The 24,530-nt window shown below is 44.2% G+C and overlaps 1 protein-coding gene across 1 annotated transcript in view; it reads left to right on the top strand.

Annotated features, from left to right (window-relative positions):
- Positions 1-23,237, top strand: part of TXLNB (taxilin beta) — a 30,045-nt gene extending 6,808 nt beyond the window's left edge. The window contains exons 4-9 of the mRNA XM_049801602.1: positions 6,247-6,441; positions 8,146-8,265; positions 13,519-13,593; positions 19,835-19,927; positions 21,056-21,151; positions 22,240-23,237. Coding sequence (XP_049657559.1) covers positions 6,247-6,441; positions 8,146-8,265; positions 13,519-13,593; positions 19,835-19,927; positions 21,056-21,151; positions 22,240-23,052 — 1,392 coding nt within the window. The 3' untranslated portion in view covers positions 23,053-23,237. The remainder of the gene's footprint in view (positions 1-6,246; positions 6,442-8,145; positions 8,266-13,518; positions 13,594-19,834; positions 19,928-21,055; positions 21,152-22,239) is intronic.
- Positions 23,238-24,530: the final 1,293 nt, after the last annotated feature.

The following is a 24,530-nucleotide window of genomic DNA, read 5'->3' as shown; positions in this document are numbered from 1 at the left end:
CAAGACCCCTTTATTCCTCATTTGGAAGTATCCAAGCACTTTTCGACACTGAGTTTGCCCACATTAGCTGTAAGCCCTCCCTGTGTTATCAGGGAGCCCAGCGCAGGGAAAAGCAGAGGTGCTAAGGTCTGGTCCAGGTCCCTGAGACTGCAGATGCAAATGCATGTGTATGGACAGAATAATAGGAACACCAGCTTTGCTCCAGGGGGCTCACAGAAGGCTGGTGGGCATTTTCATGTAATTTGGGCACTTGGGCATTTTCAAGTGATCTGTGAGGGTTAGTCAATCAGGACATTTGCCTCAAGACATCAAACCTCAAGACAGGAAGAATGGCAACACTGTTTGTGGAAGTTGTTGGGATTATGAGAATCAGTTCAAAAAGGAAATTTTCAGGAGTGCCAAAAGGCTGGGATCCATATGCCATGTCTGCCTATTGCTTGGTGCCTCACGCCATTTAAATGTGAAATCTATAATATGGTTATGCTTCTTGAAAACTTTTAGGTTCAAGAAGTATATTTCTGTTGTGATCTTTCTTTTTTTCTGAGTACATGTTAGTGATGGTGGTGTTGTTATTACACAAAAAGCCTCTGCTTTGATCTATTCAAAATCCTTCTTTATGGGGATATAGTTTTGTATAGAATTACACACATGAATTGTCAGCAGCAAGAATTTCACCTGATATAACCTTTCTTAACTGTAACAGATTTTCATTCATTTCCACCAGCTCAGGAGCAGACCTTCAGGGTCTAGCTCTGACTTGCATTGTACATTGGTAAGAATATAGCTGGGGGGGGCAATGGCCACATGTACACTCAAATTGTACACTAGTAGAAGGACAAAAGCAGTTTAACAGATAGTTAGGAAAACTAGAAGCAAATCTCTGTGTGCTCAGTTATAGTAGCACAAAACTGGTAGTGACAATTAAATTTGTGCCTGTCATTTGTGCCAGACCTAAGCTATACCTCGATATTGATCCACACTTCCTTGGAAGTGTTCAAGGCCAGGTTAGATGGGGCTTTGAGCAACCTGGTCTAGTGGAAGCTGGCCCTGCCCATGGCAGGGGGGGTGGAACTAGATAATCTTTAAGGTACCTTCCAACCCAAACTATTCTGTGATTCTGTGATTCTGTGATTCTATTATTTACCGGACTGTCATTGGGCAAAATCTTTCACCAGAAATACAAGCCAATTTTAAAGTGATTTAAGAGTACAGTGTATAGTGCTTTGCATAGACTTAACTGAGATTTCTAAACCAAGCAAATCATATCCGTGGAACAAATCAGTAGAAACTGGGGTATAGAGGAAAACTAATCATATTGGGAAAACATATCTGGAACAGGTTTTGTTGAATTCCTCACACAATTTTGCAGCTACCACATGCTTATTAATCTCACTACTAGAAAGCATGATTTTTCCTTTCTCTTTGCATATAAATACTTCATTACACATTTCATCTTTACGTTCGGGGAAGTCTCTTTCCAACATCTTTCCACTTGTTGAACTGTTTTACTTTGGGATTAGGTCCCCTAAATAAACCTATCAATTTCAGACTCAGTTCTGGTTTTTGTCCTGTACCTATGCCAGGTGAGCCAGGAAAGGTACCTGTGCCGACCTTGTAGTAGGAAGAAGTGTTCAAATTTTGGCCACTTCTTTCTAAGAATTTGGAGATCTTTTAAGAAACCCTGAATACTAGCTTTCCTCTGGTTCCTGTGCTTTCAGTTTAAAAAAAACCCCAAAGTTAAATAGGATAGTATGCAGAATGAATGAGGATTAAATTAATAAGCAAAGGCATTCAATATCTTTATCTGGTTTTGCCTCTCTAAGAATTTTAACATAATTCTTGGCATATTTGCCTTTAAGCTTTAGCTCCTCGAGATCTGTGAATCTCCAGAATCTCATCTTTTGTTTATTCAAATGAGTGCAATTTTTTTCACTTGTGACTGTACTGAGAGGGCCCAAAACAGGAGAATCCATCAAATGTTAATTTTAAAATCTCCTGCCTAAGTAATTTTTATTTTGGTTTTGGCAGGACAGAGAAGCTGATTCATAATTTTTTAGCACTTGGGATTAGCACTTCTGCTTATGTTCCAAAGCGTGGAAAATAAAAATTGTAGGAGATTGTGTCATTTCAACGGCAAAGGAGAAACCTGGCCTGTCCAGATCATGAACCTCCTCTGACTTGCCATGTGGTACATTATATGCACATCACGTCATGTAAATGTCATCTTCGCTCATCTGGTGTGTGGAATTCCCATTAACTGGAGTTCGGTGCAGCCAAGAGGTGATGAATATGCAATGCGAAGCTGTGCTGAAAATCCGCAGGGCAGATCAGAGAAGAAAAATTTCTGGTTAGTATTGGATACTGGCCTCAAAATCTGACTTACTTACAGTCCAGCTATTCAGATTATTTCCTTGAAGTTACACTTCATAGCAGAAAACAGATGTTTAATTTTGTCTCCAAGAAAAGTGGAATAAATGTTTGTGAAATAGCAGAATGCGTTCCCACTGCAATAGGGAGTAGTTCTGCTAAGACCAACAGCAACTCATTTCTCTGCATGGTGTTCGTGTTCTGCCAATTATCTGACAGGTTGGTGGCTACTTAGCATCTTGTAGTGACATGAACATCTCAGGTCCCTCGTCCTTCCTGCTACCGGACATTGAGAAATGACTTTCATACAAATGTCACAAAAGTCAACAGCTTCGATTAAGGGCTCAGCTCCAAACTGGCTCAGACTGTGGTGCCTGGGAATGTAGAGAAAGGTTCATTGAAATTGAGGAGTCCACGCTCATATCGTCTCAGCTGATAAGACTTCAGCAGACCAGCAGTCTTCTTGGGTTGCCCCAGAGAGGAATGAGGATCAGAGACAATTCTGCCCTTTAATTTGCAAATTATCTCACATTCCAGTGATAAATCCCAGACTGCAAAATATCCTTGTCTTAATTTTACAAGGTTTTACTCAATGTGTTCTTACATTTTTGGCAGTAAAACAAGAGTGGTAGCAGTATTGCAGTAGGACACAAGAATGAATCTTCGATAGGGTAGATATCGAGCACAAAGATTAAGAAAGGGCAGAGGGAAGGGAACAGTAGATTATGGCTGGAGTTTAGTCTCCCACAAGTGGAAATCTAAAAAGAATTTACAATGCTTTATTTTTCTCACTAAGAATACTTAACACTGAACACTTAATTTAAAACTATTAAAAGAATAAGCACAGAACAAACCAGCTGACAAGGCCAAGCATGGTTTGCATGTTATGAATTCACCATGATGATGCTGAGAAGTTACTACCCCAAACACCCTCTGCTCTGCTCCCTACAGCCAAGCAAGCCGGGAGCTCTGGACTCCGCACAGCTGCTTCAGCTGCAACCGCAGTAACACAAAACAGAAGTCAGTCTTCAAGCCTCCAATTTGGGGGAAAACTTAAGGATCTTACTTTACACTACAGGGTCTTGAAATGGGAAGGACTAAGGAACCTGTTGGAAAAAAGTGCATTTTCGCAGCTTACAGGGACAGGTATAAGCAAAGATTTGGGGCTGTAGCCTTGTGATAACAAAACCTGGGTGGTGCCGATGATTTGGGGTTTGCCAGACTGTGCCAGCGCACAGGGGCACTGAGGCACAGAGGGTTTTGTTCCTTGGCACAGGGATGAGGCAATGCCTGCAGGTCTTTGCACAGTGCTGTAGCCAGAGTCGCTTTTCTGCTCAGCCAGCTCCTCGCACCCACACCTATCGTTAGTCTAGAACTGGGATCTCAAGGATTTAACAAATCACTGCCATTTTATGAGGGACTCTGAGGAGCTCTCTGGGACACACCCCAGCCCTCCCCAGCAAATATCCTCCTCAAATACCTTTCTCTCCAAAGCAGGAGAGGTTGAGAGAAATACTGTGCCCTGCAACTAAATGCTTCCTGGCTCAGTGTCTTTAACCATGAATCTTTGTATCGTCTCTGTGTTCTTTATAATTATTCTACCTCAGAGGAGAGGATGAGCAGGAAATAAGATCCTCTGAGTAACACATGCGTGGGTTGGTTGGGGTTTTTTTTACATTTGCATGATTGCTACTCTCAGGATGTCTTGTTTCACCTTGTAACAGAACTGTTCGGTGTGACGTACGCGTAATCCACCTATTTTTTTGTTTTATATTCAGCTGGATTTATTGCTCCAGAGAGCTTTAAATCACCGCAGGGACACATTATAGCACCATTTGGTCCACTGAAACAATGAAGTATTTTTGAGGAAGGATGTTTTGAAGCCATAGAAATAGGACTCCAGACATGCAAGTTCGATTTGTCACTCTGTCTTTGACTTCTCGAGGTGAAAGCACTTGGTCACTCCCTGCTCAGGGCTGCACCTATAGAATGGAGAACTAAGAGGCATGAGCAGTTTTTTAAACAGTATATTAGAGGTAAAATGGAATTCTGACTTGGTTAAAACTAACTAGGAATTCAAGTTAAATTTGGCAAAGTCTCAAACAAAAATAAAAAGGACAACATTGTTTGAAAACATCTGCTTTCAAAAGAAAATTAAATATTTCATTTTGGGAATGCTAAAGCAGTTGATTTAAAACACCTTCTGAGTAGCATTTTTAACTCTACTTTGGAACAGCATTTCTGTTTCAATATTGTACTGAAAAGAGTTAAACAAAAAGTAACTGCAAACAGAACACAGCTCAGTTTTTGGCCAAGCAGAATGTTTCAGGCTAAATCAAAATCATTCTCATAAATGAAAAAGCCCCACCAACAATTAGATTGCTTTTCTTTCACCCTGCTGCACATTTGTCGTGTGTCCAGTTTCCAATCCAGGTACTGAACCAGGACCCCCCCCACGTAATTTTCCCCACCTGCATCTGAAATTCTTTCTTCCTCTTAGCAGTGAGAGTCCTTGTGGGCTCACATTTTGTTTTACTCTATTTGTGAATACACACGTGTGTTCGTGTGTGAACCGCAGAGCACAGCAGGGCTTCATGGTGATTTCTGTGTACTACATTATTATTAGCACTAATGGCTCCAATACTTTCCTCCCGTCATCCAAGGCATTGTCACCTCTATCACTCCCCGGTCAGCAAAAGGACAAACGTCCCCTACCATGAACAGCAGTTGTCCAAGATCAGGATTGTGCTGTGCATGCCAAGTAGAAATTGGGTCATTTGGTATTCGCCTTACTTTAAGAGTAGGGCCTGAATCAACACCTTTTATGTCACTTATGATTTAAATTATACCTCAGAGTCAGCTAAGGCTTTATTCAAGTATATTTATAGAAAATATCCATATGCAGTGTTATCAGAGATTCTTATGTAGATGACTATGCTAGTTGAAACCTTATTAGAGTATGTCATTTGCATGCTGTGGAGTGGGTTCTTAATGTGATTCTGGCATGATTTGTAACTACGGCAGATAAGGTCCTAGCCACTGTACGCCAGGATTACATTCCCCAGAAGGGCAGACTGCCCTGGAAGCAAACGAGTAGGGAATAAAAATAGTCCATATTTCTGGATCCAAAGCAATGAATCCATATTCTTTTTGCATTGTCTTTTATGTAAACAAATCCAAAACAGAATTTCAATAATTGGTAAAATAAATAAATAAATAAATAAATCCATTGATTTTTCCCCAGGCAAATTTCTGATTCTCTGCTGTGTTTCTGTAAGAAGCAGCCCACAAGCTTTCCTTGATTCCACAGCCTAACAAATTAGTGCAAATGTTGGTGTCAGTTAAAAAGTTAGGGAAGGAAAATTGAGGAATTGGGAGGGATTCTACAGAAAGTGGTGGTTAAAAATGAAAAACCCAAACACCATAAATTTGATTTGAGGATTCGTAGTTAAAAGGAGGCATTTTAAAGGGTGATTTTTTAATTCAATCAAACAGAATTTCAATAAAAGAGCTTTTAACTACTTCCACTAAATATCTTCTTCCAAAGCAAAAGCTGTGCTGCGGTATCATGAATCAAGACTTGCATGTATGTCCCCTTTTCCAGGCTTGCTTTGATCTGAAACTCTGCTCTACATCCATCTTTATAAATGCAAATTCTTAGTTCCCTAATTTTTTCAAGACCACTATGTAATTCGCTCTGTAAATTTAGAATCATGCCAAATGCTGGAGCAAATGAAAGCAAGAAAATCTCCAAAGAGGAATGCAAACACATATAATCCTTCAAAGGGAAGCCTTATGCTACTCTGAAACAGTATCTTTCTGGAACCGCTTATTATGCGTCTTTCTTACACGACTGCGTTCTCTCCCATTTAACAACAGGAGGAGACAATTCAGCGGGCACGGGAGGAAGATGAGAAGAGGAAAGAAATAACTAATCATTTCCAGGGCACGCTGAGTGAAATCCAGGCTCAGATCGAGCAGCAAAGCGAGAGGAACATGAAGCTCTGCCAGGAGAACACGGAGCTGGCGGAGAAGCTGAAAAGCATCATCGACCAGTACGAGCTGCGGGAAGAGGTGGGAGCAATGCCCCGGCTGCCCGTGGGGACGGGCAGCAAACCCAGGGGAAAGCAGAAAGCGTTGCCGGCCTGTCCTCCCGGCCGGCTATCGTTCGGGTGTCTCGTGGAGGTAACGAGGGTAGCCCCCACCACGTTTCGCCGTCTGAGCGGGACTAGGCACGCAGCGAGCCCGCCGGACCCCGCGTGGCAAATTCTGCGGGCCAGGGAGCTGCGCAGGCCAGCACCCTGCCTGCGGCACCCACGGCGGCCTCGCTGCCGTGGGGAGAGGGACCGAGGCACCCGGGCAGCCAGGCGGGCCAGCCGCCTGCTAAGCTGCCCCCCGGCCCCTTCAGAGCTCCCCCAAATCCCCGGGGACCTCCCCCAGCACCCCTTTCCTGCTTCCCCCCGAGTCGCCACCGAGCACGTCCCAGCTCCCATCTTTTTGGACAGCCCGCCTCGCTGGAGACACCAAATGTGCTTTTGCTCCCTCCAGACATAGGTTGCTGGGAAGGGCTCCGATGCAAATGCTTTGACTCTTCCCCAGAAGCAGAAAAGATAAAGGAGGCCCTTTGCGTTGGCATAGATTCTTCTTTGCAGGCACGATGCTCACCGTAAGACCTAGCAGATAATAGACAGATGGGAAATTATTCTTTCTGGAAACATTAGAGTTGGTCAGAAAATCCTGACACAAAAGAATCCCTCCAGTAAAATCCCAAACTACCTTTTTTTTCTGTTTTATGACAAACACTAACAAATATCACAATGGGTCTTTTTATTGTTTCTAAATACGTTTACTGTGAGCCTCAGTGCAATCAGACAACATTATCATACTGAATAAAACATAAGTAATCTGTCCTTACAATCTGGAATGCCCGATACGAGACGTGCATTTCCAAATCTGTTGCATCATGTATGAAGTCTTACGCTGAATGAAGGAAATGTACGTTTCTGTCTGGTGGTTTCTATGAGAAGAAAATGTAAAGCAGAGGGATGCTCTCAGAATATTTGGTCCTGTAAATTTTATCTAAATGAATCAAGAGTGAAGAGGGCTATCAGCAACATTTACCTCCTGAAGGTCACCATGGAGCCAGACGTTTTGCAGGCCAGAGGAGGCCTCTGGTTCATCTGGTCTGATCTCCTCCACATCCCCACTCATCTACTTTCACCCAGGCCCTCCAAGCCCACGCTGTGCATGGGCGAGCAGAGCGAAGGAGATGTACAGGGCTTGTATTTACAGAGCGTGGCATGAGCTGTGCACATGCTCCCAAGTACTGCAGGTGCAGGTGCAATGTGTCTTTACGCATTTATCCACACAGCGGCTTAGATCCACTGGCCACTTAACAGCTCAAAAAAAAGTGTGTGTCCCCCCCCTGCATATTTATTATTGATGTGCAATTATTTGATCTTCAGTTATATTAGATTATACTGATGACTTCATATATAGATGGTAGAACTAGCAAAGATGCTAAGGCTTTTTTTTTTTTTTTTCCTACAATAAATCAAAATAAATAATGTAAACAGGTTTCCCTTCCCATGCAAATTCTGGCACAGTTTGTTCTTATCAGTGCTGTAGCTTTTTAGTAATCGCGATAGGTTGGGAGCCTTCCTATTTTGCAATATTTTTGTCTTACGAGCGTTCCCGTAGATAGCTGTACATGCATGAGCATGAAGGTCTGTATACATAATTAAACCTGCACATTCAGCGGAATTTATTTTTTTACAGCACCTTGATAAAATATTTAAGCACAGAGAACTTCAACAGAAACTGGTGGATGCCAAGTTGGAGCAGTCTCAGGAAATGATGAAGGAAGCTGAGGAGCGACATCAGAAAGAAAAGGAATACGTACCTATCCTTCTAATCTGTCTGTCTTTTATCTAACTTTGGGCCAAAACGGGCCCTGCATGGTATTTCACTAATATATCGGTTCTTCAGGTCCAAGCTGGGATGCGGTAGCAGAGACGTTTTTATTGCTACTGTCAATGCTCGATGTAAAGGAACAGCCTCTGAAAGGCTGCTTTCATTGGCATTTACAGTTTTTGAAGCAAACTGCAGAGAGGTAGGTTAGAGCACAGACTGCTCTAGCCAGCTCACCGTTACCACACAGTTGATTCAACGTGACGTTGGGTCAGGTGATGCCATTAGTTTTCAAACGGCTCTGATATTTGATACTCCATCTCCCCACGTGATAAATGAGCACGTTTAAACAATCAGAGAGACCAAGAACAGGAGATTAAAGTGAGATGGCTGAAGGCCGGTATCTCCCCAGGTTCTGAGCCTCCCCAGATGTCCCTCTGTGGGTCTGGTTTTGCCAGAGGAGGCGGCCACAGGAGCTGCTTGCCGTGACGGAGCCTGCCCTTCTGTTTGGCAGAGATTCCCCTCCCCGCATCGGTCTGCTAGAGCCTCTTTCAGGCAGGAAGGGTCTGGGTCCGTTTAGCAGCCTCATCTGCCGTCCTCCCTACCTGGCAGAGGGGACACCTCTAGCAGGGGGACAGGGGAGAGCAGCTCCAGGCAGGATGTCCCTCACAGGCGCAGCTGGGACAGGAGGAGAGCATCCCTCCCTGGTCTCCCACATTTTGCGACTCAGTCAGACCAAAATTAGTGTTCTCAGGCTGCCTGGAACTTTTGCAGCAATCCTGACATCTACAAAGGATCAGAGTTCAACGCTGACACCTAGCCCTTCTTCTCAGCGGTGACAGCAGCTGAGACTCCTTGGTGGGAGTGACTCTCATCTGCTGGAAGAAAGCTTTAGTTCTCACCAGTCCTCCAGCTAACTCGGGAGCAGCATGAGAGAGCTCTAAAGAGAGGATATTCCTCCCCTCCCCATATCTGGAAAGAGATGCATTAGCACAAGCATGGCCAAAGTATCATAAAATATGGATGAAAATGCAGGGCTCTAAGCCCTGTGGATAGAGGACAAGGGAAACACAGCAAATATCTCTTACCAAAAATTGCCCATAAGAGCATTTACCCTCTTTCTCTGCACTGATGTTGTGGCTGGGACACCCAGTCCTGCTCAGCTTTACTCCCAGCTAAAGACTGAGGGGGAAGAGGAGCTGGGGCTTCTCCATGTGCAGATCTGCATGTCACTGCATGACAATCTGTGGTCCAGCCGAGTCCTCCATTTCACTATGGGGCCTATGTAAAGCCAAAACCCCAAATTTCATTCATGACAGTTGATTCTTTGCAGATTCAAACCCCAGGAAACATTTCCAAGAAATCCCTTACAATGACAAAGCAAATTTGGGCTTCCTTTACTGCAGTCACTGGGAGTTTTGCTACTGAGTACCAGATTTCAGATACTGGGGGGAAAAAAAAAAGAAAAATAAAAAGAAAAAGATGCAAAAGACAGTGCATTAGCTCTGTGGAAAAGAGACATACAAAGCGTTATGTCAATGACCTTTCTTGCTGTGCCTCACAGAACATGAGTTTTGGGGCTGCCTGTTGCCTCTCACTGGCCCTGTTCCTAGTCAAACCTTCTTTGTGTATTTTATCCAGAACTCGTATGCACAGTTTTGTTATTTTTATTTCTTCTAAAGCAATGAAAGTCATCACCATCCACATTTGGAAGTGGGAGATTTTCTTTGTGCCTTTGCTGTGTGTATGACTAGCACCTATGAAATAACAGGTTCGAAAACAAGCTACAAAGCCTTTAAGTAGTGGGTGTATAATGATATGCACCATGTACAAAGAATGTTTTTCACACTGTCCAAACTAAAGCTTAAAAACCCTGCCTTTGAGGTAGGCTGGTGATGTATGGCCAACGTCACCTCAGAGCAAGGTAGATCTAGCTGAAGAACTGAAGTGACTGGCCAAAAGCCATGCAATGAGTCAAGGCACAATTAGCATGTCATGATTTATCACAGGTAGCCCAGCACCCAGAGTGCTGGCCTACACTTGTCTCCCACCTCAGTCATATTGCTAAGCACTTAGTCCCACCTGCCCAGCTATTGTGCTAGTGTCTGTGGGAGTAATGTATATATATGTATGTAAGAAATCAAGGTGGTTTTGATGGAGTCCTCTCCTTTAGCTGTATCTCTCTCCAGCTCAGTAATGTGCAAAGTCAGAGCCTCACGGCATTTCAGCATCCTGTCATTTGAGGGAAAGCGTTTCAGAACTATATATCAATTCTTTCTATACCATTATTTTATATCCCTCTGCATGACAATTGCTGCAGGATTTTGAAAATGTCTTTAAATGAATTTTTTGTTTGTATTCTTTTATCTATTTGATTACTTCTTGAAGGCTCACTTTGATGTCTCCCTACGCAGTTCTTCCACGTAGAAATCTTTGCCCCTATATAAATCTTCTTTACCTCAGAGAAGGAGAGATGTCCCCTCCTGCAGCCTCTGTACATCACATCTCAGTAGGCAGGTCATCTCATTGCTTACACATGCAACTAAGAATGTAATTCCCTATATAAAGAGCTATGGTTCATACTATGTAGCCTTCCCAAAGGGTCAACTTTACGTAAGGATGCAATTTTACTATCATCCAATAACTGGTCAGCACTACTAGGACTTCCTCCCTATATCATACATTTTTAGCGCTTGTAATACAAACTTTGATGTGAAATTAACTGCAGTTTAAAGCCTCCGTGGCTTTCAAGTACATGACTGGAAGGTATTGATCAGCTTTCTCCATAATTGGAATTTGCAGAGTCTGGCAGCAAAAAGGGAAGGTTAATTTTCATTAAGCCAGTCCCTAGCTCGATGTCATTAAATGGGAATGTATGTTCTTGGGGACTGGCTGGTTTTAGTCCTGAGCATGATGTGACTGTCTGGGCCTCCAGCAGCTATCACAGCTCTAATAATATAGTATAACATCACCACACTTCACTGAAGTGCTGCTTTGTAAACACCACATGCAATATTTATTCATTTCTTCGTACTTCAGCCTCCTTGTTACCACTTCATAGCCTATTAATAAATGTATCAGTTCTCCTGATTCGTTTTCTCCCAGCTTGGTGTTTGCCGATGACCTCAGGCTGCATAAGAGCACATGCTAATTTGAGCAAGCCTCTCTGTGGCTTGCTTCCATTACAGAAGAGTGTGTTAACACTTGGATTTTTACTGGCTGCAGAAGCTATGTGGGTCAATAGGAGAGAAGAAGGATTTCATTACCAGGCAAAAGAAGCAACTTTTCTTTGCCTTTTCTGTCCATCTCTTGTGCTGTGGCAGAAGACATGGTGCAGGAGGTGGGACCTTTTCATTGTCCGAGGCACACTGGGTACGAAGGTAACCCTAGCTGAGGTTTAAGCAGTACAGATAAAAGCCCAGTTCTTGGAAGTAATGGCTGGCCTAGAGACTGGGTAGCTCTGAAGGTTTTCAAAGCACTTTTCATTAGATATCAAAGAAACGTGAAACTTAAAAACCCAGATTTCATCCTAACTTAAAAAAAAATTAATTATATTTGTGTGTGTAAAACATACTCTCTCCCAAGAAAACAAATGCATGAACTGAGGCTCATCTAACCTAGGCCTACTCATACCATCTCTTTTTACTTGCTGTGACACAACCTATCTGAAATTTTAGCCAACAAGATCTCAAGTCAAGAATTTGACTTATCTCCATTGAACCAAACATCAAATTAAATTCTCAAAATAAATATTAAGAGGCAAGTATAAAACAAACAGAATGTGGTATTTCTTCATACAATGCATACTTGAGCTGTAAAACATTCTTGTCTAGGAAATTGTAGATGGTAAAAATTCAATGGGTCCATATCAAAAGGCCAAATTGATGGAAGAAATATTTTTCTAGACCTTATATATATATATATATATATGGGCAACAATTCTAATTCAGATAGTCTTTGTGCCACAAATAGCTAGAGAAAGGGAGGAAATTCATTATGTTGTTCAGTCAGCATTTGTAGGGTACATCCTCAGCTCTTGCCAGGTGATATCCAAGTAGTTTACATGTGTTATTTCCAACAAAATGGGTAGAATAAAAGTTTTTACTAGGGCTCAAATACATTTTCTGCATGTGGTTGTACTCACCTTTCACCTCCAATATGAGATTGGGATCTATTGACTTACACAGTACTTTTATTTTCAGTATATTTTTAGAGCCCAACTGTGCTATTTTAAACAGTACAATTTAATCCAACAGAAGGAAGTCCTGTAAACTAACTTGTTTATATCTCATTTCTCAAGCTATCATTAGTATTCTTTTTCTAAAACACATTTGGCCTAGCCAGTAAAATGCTTTATAAATGTTTGGTAGGCGATAGGCACATTTCTTTAACACTTCAGTAAATGTTTCCTGCTTTCAGATTAAACCAATTGCTAGAATATTACTACGTACTTTGGAAGTGCTGATTCAGAACTGCAGTCTGGAAAAGCCTCTGTACACCTCATTCCTACAATTCATTCAGCCTCAACTGACTCTCCCATCTGCAGCCTGCACATCAGAATGTCATTTTGCCAAATACCTTGAAGTAGGGAATCACATCTTCCCACGAGCAGCCAGGGACGCAACTGCAGTCGAGCTCTTCCTGGGCTGCCTGCTTGATCTAAGTGAGACATTTATCACCCTTAGCTGGGATTCTCCACTGAAGGCATGTCAATGCAAATGGAGCCCAAAGATAACAGACACCAGTAAATGTATGACATTTACTATGCTTTCCCTTTCTGAAAACTCGCAGATTTTTTGAGGCACGTCTGACTGTGACCATGTCTATATGACAAGTCCTGGTCATTAATGCAAAAGGGAGTTTGCCTTTCATTGGAGAGCAGGAATTTGGCCAGAGCTGTGCCAAAAGGAAAGTGCCAGAACGTATCATATCCACCCCCTAGAAGTCTGATGAAGATGTGGTTAAATACCACACTTTTTAGAGTCCACTGTACTGCACACTTCATTCCAAGTAGGTTTTGAACTCCTATTCAAATATGCCTTTGGAAACCAAATGCCCTGTTCAACATCTCAGGATAGCACTAAATACTCTCGCTTGCCTAACTCCTCTAACTACATTCATCTGAAAGTTAGATCAATCCTCATCAAGGTAGCAGTGGCAGAAGCATATGTAGCTGGAGGATGAGGATTTCCAACTGATAAACTAGGGACCTAACAATTTTCTCTCTGTTGCCCAAAACAGCTCCTGAACCAAGCTGCAGAATGGAAGCTCCAGGCCAAAATGTTAAAGGAACAAGAGACTGTCCTGCAGGCACAGGTGAAGTAGGAGAGGTGATTGCATGGTGTGCCTTTGTTTCCCAGTTTTTAGCCCATGAGGCATGTTCCAGGTAAAGTATCCAAACCACTTGCTATGTATTCCTTCTAGCCTCATTCTACATCCCATAGACTATTGCAAAGGAAACAGGTTATTTTCAAGACAACTGTAAGGTAACGCCCATACTGCAAATCATACTGTGGTATGTGAGTTGTTTCATCTGGAGAAGAGAAGGCTCTGGGGACACCTTACTGCAGCCTTTCAATATTTAAAGGGGGCTTATAATACAGATAGTGAGAGACTTTTTTACCAGGGCCTGTAGTAATAGGACAAGGGGTAATGGCTTTAAACTGAAAGAGGGTAGATTTAGATTAGATATAAGGAAGAAATTCTTTACTGTGAGGGTGGTGAGGCACTGCAAGAGGTTGCCCAGAGAAGCTGTGGATGCCCCATCCCTGGAAGTGTTCAAGGTCAGGTTGGATGGGGCTTTGAGCGACCTCATCTAGTGAAAGATGTCCCTGCCCATGGCAGGGGGGTTAGACTAAATGATCTTTAAAGGCCCCTTTTGACCCAAATCATTCTATGGTGCTATAATTTATGAGTGTTTACAGTACTCAGCCACACTACAATGTGTGTGCCTTGGCTTGATTATTCACTATAACTACCCTTCAAGCAGGTTTCTAATCCAGCAAAGCACTGGAGTACACACGTATCATGAAACATGTTTACCACACTGGAGCTGATGTGCGCATGTGCTTTTCTGGACTGGGGTGTGGAGGCAGCGTTTTCATTAACTTTAGCAGGAATTCTGCCTACTAAGGGCTTATACAAAGGGGTCTCAAGGATTTCAGTGTTTAGTTGGAATTTGAAACATTCAATAAAACAAAATTACTTGTCAAAGTTACACTAAGAGTCACACTGGAATGAAAGGCAGTAAAAACAAGAAACAGGCAGTATATACTACACTTCGAGAGCCAAGTAACGGTCGACCTTGAATACAAGTGAGAACACTAGATGACATGCTGGACTTTCACATTGAAAAGAGACAGCATCAGTATATTTTCCTAGACTTACTGAAACAGCCATGTAGGTTTATCTTCTTTGACCTGTCTGTGAGAAAGGTCCCCCCAACAGAGCTTTGCGGGGAAGAGGGGTGTCAGTCCTTCAGCGCCTCTGCAGCTGCCCGTCTCCTCACCCTTTAGGAAGCCCCCTCCTAGCCCTTAGTCACAGTTGTTCCAGCTCCACCTTTGTAGATAGTCTAATTCCTACCTGTTGAGCAGTCAAGAAAGGCTAGTGTTAAACTGATAACCTAGAAACACGCTAAGAGGGGTTTGGTCCTTCATGTGTTTTTTCAAAGGCTAAGATAAGCTGGTAGAGCACTGAAGAATATCACATAAACTGCTGCTGATACCAGTTTGACAGGTTCTGCAATCAAACCTCAAAGGCCTCCAGCTGAGTCTATCCTGACTGCAAACCTGCTCCCAATTTTCTCAGGGTGGTTTTAATTAAACTTTTATGTTCAGCCAGAAAGAGTTTTGTATGCAGGCAGACCTCTGTAGCCAGTTTAATGAAACTGAAGGTATTGATAAAAGCTAGAATATATTAAGCATACATTTGAAATGGTAAAATTGTTTTTAGAAAAATCCAGTCAAACAAGTCTGTAAAGGCATTGATAATACATGTGCCCCTTGCAGACTTGTGTAGACAAAAATTAAGCGATCCACTTGCTGGAATGAAACACGCCATTAGATGTTCTGCTCAAGTGTGAGAGCTCTGTCACTTACACAGCAGCCTCCATTTGGAATTACTGGGAATAATGACATTATTATTACTATTATTATTATTGTTATTGTTATTATTATTATTTCCAGTATGGTAGCACTGAAGGGCCTCCCTCATGGACCAGATGGCATCGTGCAAGGTGTTGTGCAAGTGCAGAACAGAAAGAGCATAAAGAGGCCTTTGATGCAAACAGCACAAAAGAACAAATAGATATTAACAGAGGAACACCTGCATGGAAATTATAAGAAGACATTGGTCAATGAGATAAGGAGAAGCCATAATATAGCCCTCACTGCCTGCTATAGTGGGTGAGATACCACTCCATTTTAGAGGAGGTGATGAACACCCACTGCTTCCTTGAGCCAGAAGGGGAATCAGGAATCAGCTTCATGTCACCCTTTCTCTGGGCAGCACAGTGTGTCTGAGATGGCCAAATCCAGCCCTTCATATGGTGACAGGGATCGGGCACCACCTGAGGGAATACACCCAAACCACAGTGGTGCTTCCCAGGACACTGCACATCCTCCCCAGGCATATTGCTTAGGTGGACTTTTTTAGCTTTGTGCTTTGAAACAAAGCGAGAAGACGAAAGTCAGCTGAGGCCTTTAATTTTCAGTAGCCGGTGTAGTGCAATCACTGCACTATGGCAATTGAGAAGAACGTGACAGGGCCGAAGGGGTATCCTTGCTGTAGCACCCTCGCGGCATGGCAATGCTGAGATGCCCCCACTTCCCAAAGCCTTGCACTTCCAAGTTCTCACCTGGCAGCAGCGCTGCCTCCCCTCTCCCTGCCCACGCTGTCAGGGGCACTGGGTGGGTGGCAGCAAGAGGGTCCTCATCTCCCTGACTGAGGAGCACAAGTGCATGCTCCTAGTGAGAGACAGCTCTCACAGCCTGTTCCCAGGCACTATGGAAACATTCAGTTATTATTCAAATTTTGTAGAATCATAGAGTGGTTTGGAATGGGCCCTAAATATCATCTAGTTCCAACTCCCCTGCCATGGGCAGGGCCAGCTTCCACTAGACCAGGTTGCTGAAAGCCCCATCCAACCTGGCCTTGAACACTTCCAGGGAAGGGGCATCCACAACCTCTGTGGGCAACCTCTTCCAGTGCCTCACCACCCTCACAGTAAAGAACTTCTTCCTTACATCTAATCGAAATCTACCCTCTTTCCATTTAAAGCCATTATCCCTTGTCCTATTACTACATGCCCTTGTATAAAGTCCCTCTCCAGCTTTCTTGTAGGCCCCCTTTAGGTACTGGAAGGCTGCTGTAAGGTGTTCCCAGAGCCTTCTCCTCTCCAGGCTGAACAACCTCAACTCTTCATAGGAGAGGTGCTCCAGCCCTCTGATCATCTTCATGGCCCTCCTCTGGACTTGCTCCAACAGGTCCATGTCCTTCTTATGATGGGATCCCCAGAGCTGAATGCAGTGCTCCAGGTGGGGTCTCATGAGAGCAGAGTAGAGGGGCAGAATCACCTCCCTCGACCTGCTGGTCACGCTTCTCTTGATGCAGCCCAGGATACGGTTGGCTTTCTGGGTTGCAAGCACACATTGCTGGCTCATATTCAGTCTTTCATCCACTAATATCCCCAAGTCCTTCTCCTCAGGACTGCTCTCAGTCCACTCATCGCCCAGCCTGTATTTGTCCTTGGGATTGCCCCAAGCCATGTGCAGGACCTTGCACTTGGCCTTGTTGAACTTCACAAGGTGTGCATGGGCCCACCTCTCAAGCCTGTCCAGGTCCCTCTGGATGGCATCCCTTCCCTCCAGCGTGTTGACTGCACCACACAGCTTCATGTTGTCGGCAAACTTGCTGAGGGCGCACTCGATCCCCAACAACTTAAATTGCAGGAGCTATGCTTGGTGCTATGGTACTGCCTAGGGCCCCAGCTGAGATCAGAGCTTGCCCTGTTCGGACCTGAAGGGTTTTTAATCTAATTAAACAATAGGCAAATGTTGGAAGGGAAAAGCAGAGACAGAGAATTGAAGTGAGTTTTTTTAAGACAATGGCTCTGGGCTAGGACCCCCAGTTTGCTGGCTTCCATCCCTGCTCTCTTGCCTGGCTTTGGGATGCTCAGGCATTTCTCCTTAGAGCCATGATGTCTATTCCCAATGAGTCAGTTGGTATCATTGTCCCGCTTACACTGTGGCACTCGGGCTGCTGAAACAAACCTCTGTGAGTTTCTGTTTATGCATAGGTCACAGCTCTGGCTACAGCCTAGTATAAATACACACACACACGAGCTCCATGTCAGCTAGCTCCGATATTGGCACCGCAGAGCTCTGCATGGATTAACCTCCCAGGCCTTCACCCAGCTCAGCAGGGAAGGGCTGCAGCCAGTGCCGTATTCACAGCCACTGAGACCGTAACTACCTAGTTTAAACTTAGCCGGGGCACATCCACAGTACACTGCAGTTATGGCCGTGACAAGGGGCATAATATCAATTAGCCAGAATGAACATGAAACATAATATAACCATATCTGATTTCAAAATCAGAATTAAACCCAGCGCACTATTAGCGACATTTTCTGAATTGTCTTTTCCTCAGTAACTGAAGAGTAGTATCAGGGGAGGGGGTGAGTTTGCTGGCACCACACAAAATAAAAGTTCCTAGCTAATCATTTAGTCAGCTCTCCGCCAGTGCGGAGAGGGAAGCTAGCCTCCAGCCAGATGCCTGAATACTGCAGGCTGTTCTTGAACATCCCGTTGCTCTGCGCCCACCCTGCCTCAGCCACTGCATATTACACCAGTGACTCTTTTTCTAACGAGAGCTGTCAGGCTGGACAGATTAAATGTCTGATCACCTAAACACTGCTGAGGGTGCTCTGGCACCAGAAGGAAGTGGATGAGTTGGAGCTGGTCTTCTTTTGCAAAGAGCAGATAACCATGCTTTATATAGTGTTCTGCATGATTTTGGAGCTTTGAAAGTGATTTTCCTACACAGAAGAAAATGGAAAAAGCAGAAAACAAGAAAATCTTATGGGAAAACTAACCTCAGATCTTTAGAACTTCTTTAAAAAAAAAAAAAAATCCACAGATTTTAGATATAAAAATATGGTTTACTGACAAAATACAGCCACAGGTGAACTTTCAGGTGGCTACCAGGTGTAAACTGATAGCAAAATATGGAGCCCCAACAGTCCTAAATGCTGGCACATCGCAACAGATCTTTTTTCTGCTCTGCTTCACAAAGTGAAGTGAAACTGGCAGAAAAGGCTGGCAGGGGTTTATTTTCTCCGCCTTTGCTTGCTTTGCCCGCAGCTGCAGTCCACACGCAGGCTACAAAACAGAGCTGACAAGGTGCCCTCTCAGCTCGCTCAAGCCACGGTGTAGGGATGCAGCTTGAAGGAATCCAGTGCAGGGTCACAGCGGTGTGAGATGAAGAGTGGGCTTCGCTCAGTGCTGGGGCTACCCTGCAAGCCAGACAACATAGGAAGGGACCAGAAATGCTCCTCTTCAACGGTGCAGTCCAGTGAAGCACAAGTGCTGCCTGGTGCAGCTCCTGGCAACAGCCTGAGCCACCGCGTGGGGACTGGAAAGATGGAAGAGGGGAAACTGTGGCTGCAGCGTGATGTGGGGATGCCTCTCCCCACCCCAGCTCGCTCAGACATCAGAAGCAGCATAGCCGGGGTAGGACCCAGCTCCCAGCCTGGCTTGTTCGGTAATCAAGAAGGCAAGTAACCAGCTGGGCAGCCAGGCTGTACTGAGCTCCTCTGCTAAAGCCTGCCAGAGCTTACTCCCTCAGGTTGAAGGTGGAGTTGGGCAATGTCTGCGTGGTGAAGCAAGGCTTAAAGCTCAGGCACAGCTCTGACCACGCTGGCTCTCGCCTTGAGTTGATCCCACTGCCTGGTCCTGCGCAGCATCAGTGGTCGGACCAGCACAGGTTAGTCCCTGCCCATGGACATGGCCCAGGGGTCACATTATCGTTTTCCATTCTGTAGGTCATCCTAGGAGTCCTTTCCTGTAGATGTCAGCCATAATTGTACAAAAAAAAAAGAAGCATACAGGGCTTGTGAGGAAAGGCAGGGACTGGAAAACTTCGCAGACTTTAATGCTGCCCTCTTGAAGTCTCCACAGAGTTACCAAGGGAAATGTTTTCACAACTCTCCACTCCTAGGGAATTCTTTTGCTTCTGGCCACCCTGTGTAGAGACACCATAGCTGCAACATTCAGGATAATAGGGCACCTATAATTCCCAGGTCTTTTTAAAATCACCGGCCTGGGTCTTTCTAGTCTTCCTCAGTTTACCTTTCTGCAACAGAAGAATCATAAAAGTTTGCAGTCTTAAAAAGATGCAGAGAGTTTCAGTTCCCTAAGGTTTGTGCTTCATGGTCTCAAAACAGAAGCTAATTTCCGTATCCAGACACAGTACTTATTTTATTATCTTCTACCAAAGTAGAAGTTCACCATCCCCGAGATTCTGAAATTACTGTGGGCTTTTTTCTCTGTTACTGCAGATCACTCTCTACTCCGAAAGGTTTGAAGAATTTCAGAAAACATTGACCAAAAGCAATGAAGTGTTTGCCACGTTCAAACAGGAGATGGAAAAAGTGAGTAGCAGCTCATACCTGAACTCAGTGCTTGAGACTTCCCTTTTAGATTTTTATATTTCTCACTGCAATAATTTTATCTGGGATGGGACCATTTCTGCACATTTTGGAGAACAATCTCATCAACATCCAAATAAGATCTGGGGCACACTCGGCCACTGCTGACAGCAGCTTAGACTTCAGCACTGCAAGCTGAACATTTCACACTCTCAGCTAAAACTGAAATTGCCTGCAAGAATAAACATTTTACCTAATAGTGAATATGCCTAATGTGGAGGCCGGAGATAAACCCCTCAGAGATACCAAAGGGGGAGTCTGGAGCAGGATTTGTCAGCCTGTGTCTCCAGGAGTGCCCAGAGCCTCATGGGTGACTGTCAGTGCTACAGAAAGGTTGACACAGGCTACACATCTTCCCACCGGAGCGCGTAGGCAGAGCTGAAGCCCACCAACACCATCCCACCATTAAGCCCAAGTGACTGTTTCTTTGCAGCTGGTGTACTTATTTCCTTTAATGAATGGGAGTCAAAAACCAAACACACCCACATGTTGTACCCACTTTCATAATAAACGATGTTCTGCTCTGCCACCAAGGCCCAAAATCCTGGTGCCCTGATGCAGGCAACTTCTAATGATCTTCACAGAGAGTTCAGTCTGCAGAAAACCAAAGGGAAAGACGGTGCTATTTAGCTAGTGGTGTGTTTTGGAGGTAGTGTAGAGGTGACTAATCCAGAGGGAACTTCCTTGGCAGTGCCGGCTCAGAAGATACAAGCCCTTCTTTAATTTCCCAGCAATCTAACGCTGTGGTCTGGTAAAGGGACAAACAGAATAATGCCACCTTTTCTTTGCCTTTTGTTTTTGTGACAGTTTGTACTCTGGGAGATGGCTATACTTTTAACCACATAATCAACTGGTTCTACTTTAGGACTACAGGCTGGAGGCTGAAAGTTATGTGGCAGCTACTTAAAACTAAATCCATCTCTTAACATAAATTATTACTTAGCACAGCCACTACAGCTGCTGGTAGCAGAGTTATGAGGACAGCCAAAGACCTGAATAAAAGGGCTGCCCTAATTTCATCTGCAGCATGGAATTCCTGTTGTGATTCAGCTTTTCCTCCTGCTTCTATAGATGACAAAGAAAATGAAGAAGTTGGAAAAGGATACTGCTACATGGAAATCCAGGTTTGAGAACTGTAACAGAGCGTTACTGGACATGATTGAAGAGGTGAGCAACCTTTCTTCTCAGGATGCACCTCTTTCCCCACATAAAGCTTTAACTAGGAGATGAGATGACCTGAAACTGCCAGAAGTCAATGAAAAATTTGTTCTTGAATCTAAGGGTCCTTTTTTCAAACTACCTTGATAATTAGATATCTTTAAAGAAAAAATACAATCCCGACTGCTGGGGCTTTTAGATTGTGCAGAGACATTCATTACATCCACGAGAAACTGAATTATGTAACTGTGAATTTTAAGTGCTCTAAAAATGTGTGATTGTTAATGCTCTCACACAGAAGCAAATTGGCATTAGTTCACTTCATGCTACTTTCTTTCTGCATAAGAGCCTCCACCCAGGGAATTAATGTGCTCTAGCTAATGAACTTTAAATTCACGCCTTTCATTAACTTCCTGTGTAGGCAAACTCTAAGAGCCAAAAGCAAGTACTGTGGCTCACCATAGTTTTAAATATGCTGTCACAGGGGCATTGCAGAGGAAACTCATAAGCGTGTTGGAACGCGTTCAAATAAGATAAGCGGCTGCCTGAAATTTCACCCCAAAGTTACACTGAACTCGGACCAGGTCTTTCTGGTTAGCTTTGTAGCTCTGTGCTATTGGCATTTCTATGGGTTTCTGTATCTCTTGTTTCCTCTCTGGGTGTAGAAGCAAGAAAATGTTCCAATTCAGGCTGGTCTCGCAGAACTTAGAAGCAAAATAAGCAAAAATTAGAATACAGCTTGTTTTCCCCCAAATTCACACCCACCAGAAGTCCAGGCAGACTTCTGTACACACATCGACTATGTTCTTCCATCTCTACAGATCATCAACAGCTAATCCTGCAAATATTTTTGAGTGAAATTGATCTGTATCTGTATGGAGAATGCTAATACACTGCAGTAACAGGGGTGAATTTCCTCTCAAAGCTTCTGTACAAAGGACCATATTTGTTGTAGAACAGTTGGTTAAAGCCAGCTACCTGGCAGAGTCCTGTGAGTGCTGCCTAGATCTCAAATTTTTTCCAAATTGCCAGTTCCACCAATGAATTGCATGCACCCAAACTCACTTGGCACCTTCGTCTGATGTCTTTGATCACAGAAAGCCATGAGGTCCAAGGAATATGAGTGCTTCGTGCTGAAAATCCAGAGGCTAGAGAACCTTTGCCGGGCTCTGCAGGAAGAGAGGAATGAATTGTACAAAAAAATAAAGCAAGCACAATTCCCTGAAGAGGTGAATGGAAATGGCATCTTAGAAGAAGAAGATGACGCTGATACCAGCCCTTCCTCCTCTGAGCAGTCGAGCATTGACCTGCGCGCTACTGATGAGAGGATGCTGAAGGAGCTGGCTGAAGCTTTCAGGGTATCCCACAAGGCAGAGGAGTCCCTCCCAAGCAACAGCAGCAATCCAGAGACCTGTGACGCTCAAACATGTAGTGCCGTCCCGGTGCCAGAGCTCCCCTCCCCTCTCACCCCACGGTCAGAGGCCGGGAATCACTGTGAGCAGCCCAGCACAAGCACACCAACACCCAGTGAACACACGCCAGCACCCACTGGGACCACGCCAGTGCCCACTGAAAATACAACAACACCCACCGAGAACGTGCCAAAGCCCACCAAAACCATGGCCGCACTCCCAGAAAGGGAGCCAACACCCACAGAAAATTCGCCAATACATCCCGAGAGCGTGCCAGTACCCACTGGGAATATGCCAAAACCCATTGAAAGCTTGCCAGCAACCCCGGAAAACGTGCCAGCACCCACACAAAACATGCCCGCTCCTCTTGGGAATATGCCAGTACCTACAAAAAGTCCACCAAAAACTGCAGAATGTGTGAGTGAACCAGCGGAGCTGTCTGTCCAAGGTCAATCTGCAGAGCAAACAGGGGACACAGACATGGAAGCAGTGGATTGAAGACACTGGTGTGTCCAGGCTTGTCTTCCACAAACCACAGCTCTACTTTGTCCTCTAAATTGATACTTTTTTTTTTTTTAAAGAAACAAAAAGTGGGTGCTAAAACACACTCGCATATCTGTAGGTAAATGTAATGCACTTCTCTTTGCTACCACTCTCCAGTAATAATGGGGCTGCAAATTTTGCTGTCCTTCATCTGCTTGAAGCATAATATTTTCCTAATGAAAGGAAAATACAACAAAATTACAGGATCTTTTTTTCCCAGGCATAATGAGTCATCTCATTCAGCAAAATAATTTTAAAGTGTTGAAGTTTCATGTTTCAAAAATCATTGCAATTCACATACATATATTTAAAGACTCATAATTAATTGTATCTATTTGTTATGACATTGCATAAAAGATGGCCTACCTGGACACATAGTGCTTTTAAAAAATGAGGTGAATCTGTAATTACAAAGTAAAACAGTGAAACCATCGATGTGGTCAGCCATATCCAAGCAGAGGTGCAATAACAAAAGGTGAATTTTTGTACAAGTAAACTACCACTCAGCACTGTGGCCTGAACACCCACAAGCTCTTAGCCTTACCTTGAATTGGTCTTTTCTGCTTCATGTTCCAAAAGAGGTTTTGTTTTCAACAGAACTGCAGGGGAGGGGAGATCTTTTCTAGATTCCTCATAAACTGATTGAAAACAGCAGCAATTTCTGAACTGATGGCAATTCCCAAGGTAGGGGTCACAACTCTCTTTCTGCATCCAACAGAAACCTGCTAGTTTGTCATGCTATTTGGGATCAGGAGCCCAACAGAGGGGCTGACAGCTGTTTCCAGCTCACAAATGAGGTCGGAAATTCAGCAGTTGGTTGCAGATCCCAGCTTCTAGGCCAGGAGCAGAAAGCAGAGTGGAGCTACACTGGAAGGTACCAGGACGCATTCCAGAAGATACCCCTGAGATCATGCTTCTGACCGGTGCCATCTCTCCCCGTCACAGCCACACGAACCTCTTCGCCACAGCCTCCTCCTGGCCCTGCTGCATGTGCTGATGCTCCCAGAAGGGTGAGCGCACTCGCCCGTCGCCCTGTTCATTGGAGTGGAGCACAAGTAAAGAGCCCAGATGCAAACAGGTACCAGGAAAGCAGGAATCCCTCTCACAGACACCTTTCAGGACTCGCTACATCCTCATCCCCTCTCTTGCCTAACCAGCTTTTCTTGTCTGCCTGCCAGCACTCCGCTGCTTAATGATGTAGCCACCTTGTCAGAAACTGGTTGATTCTGGCACCAAGGACAAAGATGAAGAAGGAATTGGGTGGGAGAGGGTACCTACCCAGACTGCTGTATGGTCTCAAGCAAGGAGATTAAGAAGGCTTTTTTGGAAGAAGGTTAAAAAAAATCCTGTCGGCACATTTCTTGTTTCTCATGCCCTTCCTCCGAATTCAGTCTAGGCCTTCTGGAATCTGAGCTGGATAGCTTAAGAATTTG

The sequence above is a fragment of the Accipiter gentilis genome, chromosome 5 (genome assembly GCF_929443795.1).
Source record: "Accipiter gentilis chromosome 5, bAccGen1.1, whole genome shotgun sequence".
In the NCBI taxonomy this organism is placed as follows: domain Eukaryota; kingdom Metazoa; phylum Chordata; class Aves; order Accipitriformes; family Accipitridae; genus Astur; species Astur gentilis.
This window is presented reverse-complemented; position numbering and strand designations above follow the sequence as displayed.